This window comes from Adiantum capillus-veneris, chromosome 14 (genome assembly GCF_014529385.1).
Source record: "Adiantum capillus-veneris isolate H3 chromosome 14, ASM1452938v2, whole genome shotgun sequence".
In the NCBI taxonomy this organism is placed as follows: Eukaryota; Viridiplantae; Streptophyta; class Polypodiopsida; order Polypodiales; family Pteridaceae; genus Adiantum; species Adiantum capillus-veneris.
Window position 1 is genome coordinate 151,186,545 of NC_140944.1, and position 15,359 is coordinate 151,201,903.

General features: G+C 44.5%; 1 protein-coding gene across 2 annotated transcripts in view; it reads left to right on the forward strand.

Annotated features, from left to right (window-relative positions):
* Nucleotides 1-13,025, forward strand: part of LOC147443363 (peptidyl-tRNA hydrolase, mitochondrial-like) — a 143,008-nt gene extending 129,983 nt beyond the window's left edge. For both annotated transcript variants that reach the window (XM_086529249.1, XM_086529250.1), the window contains 3 exons: nucleotides 10,974-11,050; nucleotides 11,183-11,335; nucleotides 12,584-13,025. In XM_086529249.1, the coding sequence (XP_086385375.1) occupies nucleotides 10,974-11,050; nucleotides 11,183-11,332 (227 nt within the window). In that variant the 3' untranslated portion in view covers nucleotides 11,333-11,335; nucleotides 12,584-13,025. The remainder of the gene's footprint in view (nucleotides 1-10,973; nucleotides 11,051-11,182; nucleotides 11,336-12,583) is intronic.
* The last annotated feature ends 2,334 nt before the right edge of the window (nucleotides 13,026-15,359 follow it).

Below are 15,359 nucleotides of genomic sequence, written 5' to 3' on the forward strand. Positions count from 1 at the left end.
GCTCACACTCAGACTCTACCTCCAGATACTCTGAGTTGTGAGAGGCCTGCTCACATATTTAAAGGTACAAGGGTTGCTAAAAGCAGGGCCCAAAAGCTGAAAATCAAAAGCTCAAAAGCTTCCCACAAAACTGCCTCTAAAGGCTTTTAAATTAAAGCAACTTGAGTGTTCTATCTTTCTCAACTCCTTGCGTGGAATAAAGCAGATGCTTTTAATAAAAATAAAGCAGTTTGCTTAGCATTGCTGCGTACAAAAAGCAATGCCAAAAACTGCCGCACAAAAGCCTGCCAAAAAGCTGCCGGAAAATCCACCGCGTTTTGCGGGCTGCCACGTCAGCAGGTGTACGGAGCTTACGCGTTTCACGGTTTCAGCCACGTCAGCACTGTGGGTTAGGGTTTTCCCAGTTAGGGCAGCCATGTCATCACTTTGTGACAGTGTCTACCCTCGCACGTCTCCGAGGAGAGGATCTTGTGAGGCTTACAACAGAGTTGACTGGGATTTTCAAATACTTGGATCAGAGGAGTGTCAGCTCTCTATAGATGTGCGCACAGCTAGGTGCTCTTGGCAAGGGGAAGAGGGAAACGCTTCATGCTCACTCGTTCGGTTAGACAGGGTTGCCCTCTTACCCCCTTTCTCTTTCTCTTCTATGTTGAGGCGATGAGCAGATTTTTGACTTCACAAGAGGTTGGTTTGCGTGGCTTAGAGCTCCCTATTAGGGGACGAGTTGCTTGACACTGAGTTTGGTTACAACTCAGGCATGTACTTGGAGGGCCGTCAGGCCAATCTGCACAGGTGTGAGCAGGCTCTTGAGGTGTTTTGTTGTGCATCATGAGCACTGATCAACTGAAGGAAGTAGCCCACTTGCATGGAGCGCTTGAGGCAGCCTCTTGGTTGGAACCCCATGGTTAGCACACAGAGAGGCCACTTGGTTGGTAGCAGGCCTCATGTTTCTTGGGGTCCCATGGCAGAGGGTCTAGCCCACACTCTCGGTGAGTAGCTACAGTTTTCAGGCCCTCGTGAAGAGATTCAGAGCATCCAGCTACGAGGCATGAGGGGGGTGCAAAGCATGTGTCAGGATATTATAGAGGCTATACCATTTGAGTGGCATACCCCTCTTGAGGCAATAGCTCCCAGATGGATGGGGACCTGCAGGCGTCTGGAGGTCCTCATTGCAGTTAGGGCTTGCTCGGAGTCAATGCCCCACATGTTTATCGAGATTCAGAGAGAGGGTCCTCTTCACAGAGTCTTAGTAGAGGCACCACAAGTTGCAAAGTAATTTTTTTAGAGGATCCGAGTTGTGGGTCTATGGGAGGACTTGTGTTCATTGATCCTGACCCAGCAGATCTTCAGTCAGGACACTGGCGGCTTTGGGCTTGGGAGAGCCGCCCTCTGGTACGAATGCAGTGAGACCCGGGAGAGTGGTTCTGGCAGGATCCTTTCTCTTCAACGGATCACCCACGGACTCCTTTTTTCCAGTACACAGCTCGCTTGGGGTGACATATACTAGCAGCACGAATGAGGCTCGCCCAGCTACAGCACTTCAGTGGCAGGAGGAGGGTCTCACAGTCGAGTTCTTGTCAGGTTTCTGGGAGCGGTTGTGGGACAGGCCGCTGAGGAGAGTTACTATGTTTCAGTGGCTAGTTGGGCACACGTTACAGCAGTTGGGAGTTGGTTGGTACACAGCGGCTTCTCGGCAGCATGTGCAGCCTGTGGCCATCCTTTGGAGAGTCAATGTCACTGTTGGTGGGACTGCCCCATGGCACAACAGATTTGGCTTCAAGTTCTTCGGCTGATGTCAGCCTCTCCACAGCCCGACAGTACACTTGGGGTGTTGGGCCCTACACTCCATTTTGAGTTGGCTTCCACCAGCAGGATGATAGTGATCCAGGGGGGTCGACCTACACTTCAGCATGCCACAAAACTCATCCCCCAAGAATGGTGCAGTAATAGAGAGTGGTGTCACCAAGAGGTGTATTTTTCCTGTTGCCTTCCGTAAATAAGTACTAGATATTTTTATTTATTTTTATTTTTACTTGTTTTCCCCGGAACCCTTGAAAAGATGCAAGTGGACATTGCATGGCCAGTGTGAAACGGCTTCGGCCGAATAGGTTTCTCACAGCGGGAGTTTGGGTCGGTCAGTCTGGGACCGGTCGGGCCAGTTAGCACTGAATTCTGATGAGTTTGGAAGCCTGTGTGCGCCAAATGAAATCTGGGCCACTCGGAAAGTCACTTACAACTTTATAAGTCGGTGGGAACTAGAGAATTAACTCAAAAGGGGCAAACTGGACACATGGCGGCTCCTGGTGCAGTTTTCCACTTCCATCAGCAAGAGGGGGCGCCCAATTTGAGAGAGGAGGCTGATTTGACTCATAAGTGAGCTACAGTGTGTGTGTGAGTAGTGGGTGCAGGTCTACAGCTTTAATGGAAAGCTTGCCTTCTCCTCTGTCTCATGTAGCGCGATGATTTGCTCTCGTGCATCTCTCTCTCCCCTTTGGCACATATGGTAATGCCCCACTAGTTGGGCTACTCAGATGAACATGTACAGTTCGGGGGGTTTATGCGCGTTTGCCAAGGCAAGAGCCTTCTGAACAGGAACCGGATTAGCTAATTGCTAATCCCCAACAGGTACGCACAGTTCCATCGCGAAAGATTGCGAGTTCGGAGAGTTTTCTCGCGTGAAAACTCGTCCGATTCACAGGGGAACTATCCCATTGCGTGCGGGAGCCCTTGGGACACGCGTAGGCGTGTTCGCTCCGCTAAAAACGATCCGAAACAGCGAATTACAGCCTGCTGTGTTTTTCTGCAGGTTTAGGGTTTCGCACCTAAAGTGCAAGGGAACACCGGGGGAGCCTCGTGAGAGCCTTGGGATGCGTGTACAGGCTTTTGGGCACCCGGCAGTGAAAAACAGGGAATTACAGCCCGCTGAAATTCTGTGATAGCTCACCAGAAAGCTTCCAGATAGCGAGGGAATCTGTCCTAGACAGGTGCTTTTGACCTAGAGGGGTTTTTGCGTCGTTATGCTGCCAAAATCAGGTCGAAAACCTGCGTTTTCAGCCCTCGCCAGGTTTGGACAGCTTTGTGAAAGCTTGTGCGAAGTGGTCGGATCGTCTACCTTAATTTGAATAAAGAAATACCGAAAGGGGCGCCAGTCTTTGGGGCCTACAGGGTGTCGGTCTCATGTGCGCAGTGACATTCTAGTCGCTGGACGCAACTTTGTCCTCTTCCCTTCTCAGTGCTCTGTGTAAAGTTAACAGGTAATTGAAATAGTACCGCCCTCTACGTTGTACAGGTCGGTTATATGGTTCCATCGACGGGATAGTCACTTTTTCTTCAAAAAGTGCAGCGTGGATTGTTGTGGGTGAAAGCAACACAGAGCTTGTCGTTATGGCAGAGAAGAGAGACCAAGTACCTGAAGAGGGATCTTCCTCACATGGCACAGAGAAAATTCCTTCAACTCTTCAAGAAGAGGATAGGTTGTTTCGAACTCAACTGCGTTGCTGCATGGACATGTTTCAGCAGTTGGCTAACAACCCAAGAATGCAGGAGTTTTTACAGGCTCCGACACAGGGTTTTCAACCTCCTACACAGGGCATGACTAAGCCGTTGCAAGAAAAGGAGATTTCCAATGCGCAGAGGACTCATGATGCTCAAGGGAAAGCCCATGTGGTTGAGCAACTAGCGGTGTCCAATGATCCAAAGCAGCTTGCTTTAGCTGGACAAGAACCGTTTTTGAATGGTCAAGGGAGTAATGAACACGCTATGCGTCAGACCCTTCCATTACCTAATACTTATCCTGGTTATTTTGGAGGTGGTTCAGTGTTTCAAGCTATGGCTGGACCTTCCACAGGTTATATGCCAGGAAATGTGTTCGGGACAATGCAAACAGGCATGGGTAACCCTATGTACGCGAACATGGGTGTCCAACCAGGTTTTCAGGGTGCCTATGGCCAGTTTCGAGTGCCTGGAACACAATTTGGTATGGCTGGTTTTTCACAGCCATACGTACAAAATGCACATGATAGGTAAAACAGTTGATGCGAGTGCTGGAATGAACAATCATGGAGCACCACTGTTACAGGCACCTGTTTATGATAATGTGGCTCCTTTGAGTCAGCTTAAGGATTACAAGGAAGGTGGGCAGGGAGTGAAGTTTGAAACTTTTAGAGGAACTGAGGATCAATTGAAGGCTTTGACCTTCATACAACAGTTTGATGCAGCTTATGCTGGAGGAAACTTCACGGAATCTTCAAAGATACGCAAGGCTGCCACTTTCTTGAAAGGGAATGCGCTTCAATGGTAAACCGCATTGTTGAACCAGGGTCAAGGCCCAACAACGTGGGTACAATTCAAACAGCTTTTTGCGCCTGCATGGTTGACAAACACTTTTGAAGTGGATGTGATGACAGAATGGCACGAGTTGAATGCTAAACAGTGTGCGAATCTGGAAGAGTACAATAAACAGTTTTGGGCCGCGCTGTTGCCAGTCACCTCTTACAGGTTTGTGCCATTGTCAGAACAGATTGAGAAGTACTGTTGCGGAATACCCAAGAAAATCGGGGACTACTGCACAAAGACTACTGTCATGAATATGTTTCAGTTGATAAAGAATGCAAGAGTGGCCAGCAATCTGTCGAAGGGAGATTCCGATGGATTTAATAGCCACAAGAAAGGGTCCCAGGGCAAACAGTTTTCAGCCAAGGGCAATTTTGCAACACAGCCTTCTGAGCCTCCCACAAAGAAGCCCTCCACTGAAGAAGGTGATACATCTAAGAAGCAGTCTAAGTCTTCTTCGGGACGAGGACAAGGACAAAAGAGGCATTTTTTTGGCAAAACTTTTGAAGAACGGAAAGCTCTTAGGGAGGCCAAGAAATGCTACATTTGTGAACAGGAAGGACATTTTGCAAATGAATGCCCACAGAAGAAGTCACAGGATAAGGATGACAAATCAGACCATAAAGGGAAGAAGCCAAAGCCAAGTGCAGGACTTGTTCCAGATTTGGTTGGAGACCAGCCAAACACAGATGCCACGGAGTTGTGCAGAGCTTGGGGCAAAGTTAGAGACCAGACAATGCTGGTTTTCTTTGATCCAGGAGCCCGTGCAAATTTCATATCACCAGAATTGGCATCAAAGTTGGGCATTCGTGCAGAGGAGATGGGTATGACAGGGGAAGCAGGTTTGGCATGCCCAGGTCATTCAGAGCCCGTTACTCCCATTTTGGGGAAGCTTCGTCTGCACATTTAGAGTTATGTCGATGCGGAAGAGTTTCATATTATGCCACTTGAGGGTTGTGATGTGTTACTGGGTATCCCATGGTGTTACAGGTTGCATGCTATGGTGGATACTTACAACAAAAAGATTACCCTTGTACATAGAGGAAAGACTCATGTCCTTGATGTAAAGCTTAAAGGCGAGTCTGTTCCAGTTGTTTCTGCTTCTGCTATTTCATCTGTAATAAAGAATCATCTTTCTGCGTACTTGATCTTTGCAAAAGAAGTACCTCAAGTTGTATCTAATTTGTCTACCTTAGATAAAGACAGGTCAACTTTTTTGAGTGGTTTCAGTGATTGTTTTTCGGACTCTTTGCCGGGGGAGTTAACTCCTGAGAGACCCGAGGATCATACTATAGATCTTGTGCCAGGTTCTAGTCCACCGAATAGACCACCATATAGGGTTAGTGCAGCCCAGCAGAAAGAGATTATGAGTCAGGTCAACGAGCTTTTAGAGAAGGGGCTGATTCAGCCGAGTTCATCCCCTTTTTGTTCGCCTATACTCTTAGTGCAGAAGAAGGATGGTTCATGGCGCATGTGCATTGACTATCGTGCCTTGAATAAGAATACCATCAAGAACAGGTTCCCCATACCGAGGATAGATGACATTCTTGATCGGCTTGAGGGAGCGTCATTGTTTACAAGAATAGACCTAAAGAGTGGGTATCATCAGATACGCATTAGGCCAGAAGATGTCCATAAGACTGCGTTCAGGACAACATTTGGTCTCTATGAGTTTCTTGTTATGCCCTTTGGTCTCACAAATGCTCCTGCCACGTTTAATAGAATGATGGACAGAATTTTTAGACCACATAGAAACTTCGTGGGTACCTTCTTTGATGACATGATTGTCTATTCGAAGTCTGAAGAGGAGCATAGGGATCACTTGACTGCAATTTTCAATGAGTTACGTAAGAACAGACTACTCATTACTGCGAAGAAGAGTGAATTCTTTTTGCAAGAGATTCACTTCCTTGGGCACATTGTTTCAAAGGATGGGGTACGCATGGATCCCGCTAAAGTGGAAGCAATTAGGTCATGGCCAGACTTGAAGTCCGTACATGACATTCGAAGCTTTCTAGGCTTATGTTCCTACTACAGGAGGTTCATCCGAAATTTTGCTGAGATTGCTTCTCCACTCCATGCACTACAAGGAAAAGGAGTTACTTTCAAGTGGACAGCCAAGGAAATTTTAGCGTTCAAACACTTGAAAGAGAAGCTGACTTCAGATCCGGTAATCATTTTGCCAGATCTTTCAAAACCTTTTGTGGTTCAGTGTGATGCATGTGGCCATAGTCTTGGTGCAGTTCTAATGCAGAATGGCCGAGTAGTCGCATATGAGAGCAGAATTCTTTTGAAGACTGAAAGAAACTTGCAAGTTTATGAGAAAGAATTGCTGGCAGTAATTCATGCTCTCACTAGTTGGAAACACTATCTGCTAGGGGCTGATTTTGTTGTCCAAACGGATCATCAAACCTTGCGATACTTTCTCACACAGACGAAGTTGTGTGAGAAGCACATGCGATGGGCAAACATCTTGTCAATGTTCCATTTTCAGATTGTGCATGTGCAAGGGAAAAAGAACGTGGTGGCTGATGCGTTGTCACGAAAGCCCCAAATTTCAGCAGTGTCAATTCCGTACCATTGTCAACTAGACGAAATGAAGACACAATATGCTGAAGATTCAGATTTTGCAAGGATCTATGACCAGCTTGCTGATGGGCAACATCATGAGCACTATATGCTTAAGAATAACTTTCTCATGATGCATGGAAAGTTATGCGTTACTAAACAGTTACGGCCAAAGATTTTGATGGAAAGTCACGCTCCACCTTATGTTGGGCATCGTGGAATTGATGCGACAGTGAAAGGGGTTGAGGCATTCTTCTATTGGCCAACTTTACGTCAAGATGTTGACACATTTGTAAGATCATGCTTAGTATGCCAAAAAGTCAAATTTGACAGACAAAAGCAACCGGGATTGTTGCAGCCATTGCCGATCCCTGATAGGCCATGGGAAAGCATAGCAATGGACTTTATCTTTGATCTTCCAAGGACGCAAACAAGCAATGATGGGATTTGGACTATCATTTGTAGGTTCAGTAAGCAGGCCCATTTCATTCCTGTGAGGAAGAAGATAAAGCCAGAACACATGGTCAAGATATTCATGAGCAATATCTTTAAATACCACGGGATACCTGAGTCAATTGTCAGTGACAGGGATCCACGTATGACGAGTCTTTTCTGGAAGGCATTGTTTGAGAACATGGGCACTACGCTAAAGTTCTCTTCTTCGTTTCATCCGCAAACTGATGGACAGTCAAAAGAGGCAAATTCTACTGTTTTGGACCTGCTCAAATGTTATGTGTCAGAGCACAAGGCAACTTGGGAACACCATCTTCCATTGGTTGAATATGCTTACAATAACACTGTGCATATGTCAACAGGTAAGGCACCATTTGAGATAGTGGAAGGAGGGAAGAAAGTCCCGCCCATTTTGCAAACTAAGGACAAGATTTTTGAGGCAGACAAGTATGTGCAAGATATGGATGAAACATACAGGAAGATAAAGATTGCTCTTGAGAAGACTCGGGCTAAACAAAAGAAAGCTGTTGATCGTCACCGTCGTGAACTTGTATTTTCACTTGGTGATTGGGTGCTTTTGCGTTTTGAAAAGGCCAGGTTAAGGAAAAGGAAAGGCAAGGAACACTTGTTTCCTAAGCTCAGTATGCGATATTATGGTCCTTTTCAGATTTCAGAAAAGATCAGCGATGTAGCTTACAGATTAAAGCTACCAGAAGGCTGGAAAATACATAATGCTTTTCATGTCAGCCTTCTAAGACCCTTTGTTGGTGATGTGCCAGAGAATATGCTTGATGAGGAACAACCCGAAGTGGAAGAATTGGATGAAATCCTTGTTCCTGAACAAATATTGGCACATAAAGAAAGAAAGGTTAGAGGAAAGGTTGCAAGACGCTATTTGGTGAAGTTCAAGAACTATCCATCGTTGGATGCCAAATGGATGGAAGAGTCTGAATTGGTTGATTCACCTCAGCTATTGCAATTGTATCTTGAAGCCTTTCAGATGGAACCCACAGTGACTTGATGTAGCCTTTTCTGGAGCAAGGCAAGAGCATGGTTCATGATGCTCAAGAGAGTAGTTAAGCAATTGTATCTACTCTTTCCATACAGAATTTAGCTAGAGAAGTTTGTGCTTGAGAGTACACTAGAAGACTTCTATGCTTGATATATGTGTCGTAGCGAGGTTGGTGGGATTGTTTAATCGTCCAACGCTACCTTTCCGGAAGCATGTATATCTTGGATTCCCATCATAGAATATATGTGATATCAGGAGATACTGCATGTATTATTGGCATGCAAGCGAGGTCGCTTGCAATATTTCAAGGGTGGGGTGTGTCACCAGGAGGTGTATTTTTCCTGTTGCCTTCCGTAAATAAGTACTAGATATTTTTATTTATTTTTATTTTTACTTGTTTTCCCCGGAACCCTTGAAAAGATGCAAGTGGACATTGCATGGCCAGTGTGAAACGGCTGCGGCCGAATAGGTTTCTCACAGCGGGAGTCTGGGTCGGTCAGTCTGGGACTGGTCGGGCCAGTTAGCACTGAATTCTGATGAGTTTGGAAGCCTGTGTGCGCCAAATGAAATCTGGGCCACTCGGAAAGTCACTTACAACTTTATAAGTCAGTGGGAACTAGAGAATTAACTCAAAATGGGCAAACTGGACACTTGGCGGCTCCTGGTGCAGTTTTCCACTTCCATCAGCAAGAGGGGGCGCCCAATTTGAGAGAGGAGGCTGATTTGACTCATAAGTGAGCTACAGTGTGTGTGTGAGTAGTGGGTGCAGGTCTACAGCTTTAATGGAAAGCTTGCCTTCTCCTCTGTCTCATGTAGCGCGATGATTTGCTCTCGTGCATCTCTCTCTCTCCCCTTTGGCACATATGGTAATGCCCCACTAGTTGGGCTACTCAGATGAACATGTACAGTTCGGGGGGTTTATGCGCGTTTGCCAAGGCAAGAGCCTTCTGAACAGGAACCGGATTAGCTAATTGCTAATCCCCAACAGGTACGCACAGTTCCATCGCGAAAGATTGCGAGTTCGGAGAGTTTTCTCGCGTGAAAACTCGTCCGATTCACAGGGGAACTATCCCATTGCGTGCGGGAGCCCTTGGGACACGCGTAGGCGTGTTCGCTCCGCTAAAAACGATCCGAAACAGCGAATTACAGCCTGCTGTGTTTTTCTGCAGGTTTAGGGTTTCGCACCTAAACTGCAAGGGAACACCGGGGGAGCCTCGTGAGAGCCTTGGGATGCGTGTACAGGCTTTTGGGCACCCGGCAGTGAAAAACAGGGACTTACACAGCCCGCTGAAATTCTGTGACAGCTCACCAAAAAGCTTCCAGATAGCGAGGGAATCTGTCCTAGACAGGTGCTTTTGACCTACAGGGGTTTTTGCGTCGTTATGTTGCCAAAATCAGGTCGAAAACCTGCGTTTTCAGCCCTCGCCAGGTTTGGACAGCTTTGTGAAAGCTTGTGCGAAGTGGTCGGATCGTCTACCTTAATTTGAATAAAGAAGTACCGAAAGGAGCGCCAGTCTTTGGGGCTTACAGGGTGTCGGTCTCGTGTGCGCAGTGACATTCTAGTCGTTGGACGCAACTGTGTTCTCTTCCCTTCTCAGTGCTCTATGTAAAGTTAACAGGTAATTGAAATAGTACCGCCCTCTACGTTGTACAGGCCGGTTATAGTGGTGTTGGGAGCTCATATGTGGCCTGACACTTCATATGACGGGCCCGTTGCTTTCACACCTTCAAGGCTCACCCCGTCACACCACCGGCAGAGACTGTTCATGACATTTGGCTGGAGCTGATTCATACACTCGGGGGTGGGGCAGCTCCGACCGCATGTGGGATGGCCGAGAGACTTTCTTGCAACTTGGGCGCCCAGGGCCTTTCTTCACCATGGTCCAAGGTGTGCCTAGATGGCACTACCAGCCACCAGTGTGGCTCTTTCCTCCTCCCATATCGTGATCTAGCCCTCATTGTACATACTTTATTCTCGCTAGGAGAGTCTCCCCATGTTTCTAATGTAGCCCTCTCTCACAGAGGTGGTTTGAGCCTTTGGGCAGTTATTATTAACTAATGGGAGGATCTTTTTCTTGCAAAAATGAAAAAACAAATACCAGTGTTAGTTGGTATTCTTATTGAGACCCTTCTTTCTAATCTTGGCAGAAACACATCCCATGATCCTTTAAGCAAGCATGATTGCGGCGCCTCACGGAGATTTGTTGGTTTATCTATTGTATGTACACTATATATATAATGATGAACATTCACAAAGAAAAAATCAAAGAACTAAGTAGTAGAACAACCTGGCAAAATATGATGTTCATGTTAGGGTGATATCTGAATCTTTGTTACGTTTATCATCCATTACACCTGACACATTATGTGTAGTCTCTTGCCATGGTGTTTCAAAGAAAAAAGTGATGAAGTTGTATACGTCTTGATTCTGCAGCAAACAAATAGCTGTAGTTTGATAAAATCCAATGAAAGATCAAGATTTTGCTCATGAAACTTCGTCAGCTTTAGGTTCAAAAGACTCAAAAAGATCAAGATTGATCGTTTTTCAGTAGCAAGGTTGAATTGTTTGTGTCATGCTGATGTTTACTCTATGAGTTCGACATTTCAGGTATCGGAAGAGCACCAGGTACCATGGATCCAGGCGCTTTTGTTTTGCAGCGATTTCATGAGCCAGAAAGGGAAGAGGTATCACTGCTTTATAACAGGGAGGACCAAGGCTTGTCTTTTTACAAGAATTCATATTTGATTTTGATTCCTAAATCTTTGTTTCGACAACTTTTACAGAAACATAGTGCTCTACATGTATTTTGTTTGCAGATGGATGAATTGATAGCTCGAGTCCCTGTTCTTATTAGGGAAATGGTAACAGAAGGAATTGAGAAGACAGCTAGCAGTTGGAATGAAATTCGCAAGAGTCGCATGCTATTGACTCCGGAAGAAAAGGAAATATTGAAGCGGATATCATGAGAGGTAGAATTCATGCTTTAGCAGAATTATTCATGGTTGTGAGTCCACTCAACATCCTGACAATATGATTGTCTGAAAACTAGCATACGCTTGTTTCCTGTCTGGTCCTTTGTGTTTGTATTCAATGTGGGTACATCAGGGAAGAAACCGGCTTGTTGTCTCATAGTCACATAGGAATTTTTGGTGAACAGACAAATGTTTGAAACAGGGACACCAAGCTTGGGTAAATTGGAATCTGGGAACACCACTTCCTTGGATACGTGTGCGCTTTTTGTTTGGTATGTTTGCAAATAATTTGGAAAGATGAATAAGAAAGAATGAACATCAAACCAACCCACTGTTGAGCTTGTTTTCTCGACTCTGTGAAGTTGGTGCTAAGGTCCAAGAAGTTTACTTTGCTGGTGTGAGTGTTCTCTCTATCAAACACATTCCCCTATTCTAAGAACTTCGAACAGCATCCCCTTGTGACTATGGTTCTCATGTCGGGTTTGCCTGTCCACTGGGGTTGTTGCCAGTTGGTTCATCCTTCTAACCAAGACCTCATGGCATAATCTCCATGTTATACTCGTGAATAGTACTCATGGTTTCTTCTAGAGGATATTGTGTAAGGCTTAGATATGGTTGATAGTTCACCTCCTTGAACAAACATGTCATTATATGGTCCTTCTTGAGCAGCAGGGTTCATAATGTAATAAGCTGTGCAAGTCTTGTTATTTTATCTGGCACCTAGCATGGCTTTTAGCTTTTTTTTTTTTTTACGAGGCTTCTTCTGATGCTTCTTTAGAAAGGCTTCTGTTTTTTTTTGTTAAAGACGGTAACAGAAAACGATGAAGACTAGGTGTGTTAATCTCTGTAAAGTTATGGCTTAGAGCACCTGGTTATCGGTGACAAGTTAAACAGATAGGAGTTTGAGGTGCAATTTATGCTGTAGTGAAGTTTAAGCAGAAGCCAAAAAGAGAATATAAAAGACGCTCAAGAATGTTGAGCTCTTAGTGGAGCTGATATCACAAGCAAGTCAAGAGCAGGATAGCAAATAGTATGATGTACCAGACATAGTATGTATAGCACTTACTGTTTTTATGGTGCTTTAATTGTAGGGGGTGGGGTTCTTTGTAGCTTACCCGTGAAAGTAACTGGTGTTTGTTAATTACAAATGCTGCATGTGCTGCTTGAGCATCAAGTTTTTACTAACATGGTAATTCTTTTGCAAATTGAGAAGCAAATTCAGTTTTTGGCCTTATTGTGTTGCAGGCTACCTGAGGATGGTGTGTGGTGTGTGCGGTGTTGTCTCTGCGAGATGGCGTGGTGTTCTGGATGGCGTGCGATGGAGATGAGTAAAATGCAATATTCATAATGTGCGGTGCTTTGCTGCAGAGATTGGTTGCTCTTTCTGGAAGATAGTCTGTTCATGGTGCTTCATATTCCACAAGTCAGTAGGCTATTCGTGGTAGCTGTTTACTCAAAGCCATATCATGTTTGACATTGTATGCAAGCTCTGGTCTAGAGAGGGCCAGAGTATGCAATGTGTTTGAAGCAAGCTCTATTCTGAGAGGAACCAGAGTATTGGATGTACTTGGGAAACAACCAAAGCCTTGTAATATATTTGGAGACGGTACCTACGTGACTGTTAGTATGCTTCGTGTTGCTCGAATGAGTGAGCATTGGCTAATTAGTTTTACCAGTTTTTGGGTTCTCTTTGCTGTTTGTTGTTTTGAGTTTGTAGTAGATTCCAGGTATTGTTTTCTTTCTCTTTGTTTGGTGACTGATGCTCTTATATCTCATTATTTGACTTCTATAAAGCATGTTTCTTTTAGCTGTACCCTTCTTGCCATAGGATAAAAGCCCCGTATTAAGGACAGTGAAGCGGAAAATGATCAAGCAATAATGTGTGATGCATTTTCAGTGCTTGAATGAAAGCTCAACACCTCTAGTTTCAAGCAATGTTGGTGTTTCTCTCCGGAGCACTCGGTAGACAAAACACAATAGGTTTCTGAAGCCCTGTGTGAAAATGAGATCCCTGATAGGTGAACACACCCCTCAGGGTGAAAAAGGACAGCCACAAATGGGTATAGAATCAACATCCCGGCCTATCAGATCATGCCATTTCAGCTAAACTTTCCTTACCACTCGTGTCTTGATGCCCTTTCATCAGTGCTCCAGTGACCTAAAGTTTGTCCTACTACTGGGGCCCGTTTGCATGTAAGGGGTGTCTTAGCTGCTGCGATGCCCTCACCCTGAAATCACCCCTAGATTCTTTTCAGGTGGAGTGGTTTGAAATTGCCGATGACCCATACATCTTAGAGGTAGAGGAAGCTAAATTTTCTAGGTTTTCAATGTGGATACATAGTTGCACACAATTGAAAATATAATCAGGTTGGAGAACCTCTGATGCACAGCTTGGTAAGTTAATTGGTGCATAAACAGGATAGAATCGAGGGTGCTTGTGTGAAGACAAAACACACAGTAATTAAGGCGCTTTTGCAAATTCATTTTATTTGGTTTTGAGGTCAGTCATGCAAGCTTGGGAGGAAGCATGGTGTGCATGAGTGGGTGACGTTCATTATTATCTACAATCAACCCATAAAACCCTTATGATTCTTGTTGTAGTGCCCACCACACCTTCACTCTACTACAGGAACTAGGTGTACTTAGCAACTAGGTTAAATCTCTCCATACTTTCATTGGTACCGTCAAAAAGAGATGTGTAGATGGGTGTGAAAAACCAACATCAAGAGGTGGTCGTGTGCGGCACTCATGTTTTAAGGAAAATGAGGATAATCAAGTCCTGTGTTAAAAAGAAAAAGGGAAGGATGAGGACATGTATACATAGGATGTACCAGCTTATTAGGCTTTATGCAAAGCACCACTAGTGCTACACATAGATGGTTTATCATGCTTATTTATCAGAGCATCAACAAGTGCAGAGCTCATTTTGGTTATTTGGATCGATAATCAGAGCATCTACAAACGCAAAATCATTTGGTATTCTCTCTCTCTGGTTATCTAGATTAGTGTGATTGACGAAATCGTAATGTGTGCTTTGATTGTAGTAGTTGCATTGAGTAGATCACCAATTCCAAGATTGGTATCATTTTGATAAAATGATCACTTTCATTTGTTCCTTTAATTTGCCCTTATAATAAATAAATAATCATAGCTTTAACTATTTGTTCAATGTAAAAATATTTCTAGCTTTGCTTGTCAAAGTGAATTGTCTCGGTTCTCGCCTTACAGGTCATAAATACTACACAAGGGGAGATTATGTGAGACCTACTTCATGAGAAAGAAAGTATACAATAGAAAAGCAACAATCCTTCAATATTGTCTGAATTAATGTGGCCTTCTCATGCCTGCAATATACCCTCTTCGATTTGATTCCTTTTTTCAAAAAAGAGAACTCAAGGCGACCTGCCCAAAATGTAGGAAAAAAATACAATCAATCTTGGTACTTGAGTGCTCTACCTCAAATAACGTCTTTCTTCGTAAGGCGCCTTCACTGTCAGTGGCTATCCTCAACCAGCTATGTTGACAGTTTTAACATCAGCTTTCATTGTTGTTGTTTGTGTAGAGTTGCCCATCAAAGGAGCTATTAAGGTGCCCTTAATCAGCCGGAAGCCCACGAGCGTTGGAATTTTTGACATCATGGTTCTTGCGCAAGCATCGCCGCCCATCCGTCACAGTGATTGCATTGTATGAAAAACATTGAAAAAGACTTCGTTTTCCTACATGAGAATATTTCTAAATCTTTTTTGTGCAAGTTCAGTCCACAATAATTGGTAATTAGGGAGTGCAGATCCCCTCCAAAAAGGAGATGTTCATAGTGCCACGATCAGCACTTGCAAAAAGTTGGCTGCTGAGTTCAAAGCAACAATCGATTGAACAAATCTCACCAATAAGAGCGCTAGGCTATGAGTTGGCCACCGGTGTGCACTTTATTAAGAAGCTTTTAGTGAGAAAAAGTAATTTTTTCCTCTGAAAACAAGTAAACCAACTTCTTTGATGTGTTGTCTTATAAACCAGTTGAGAA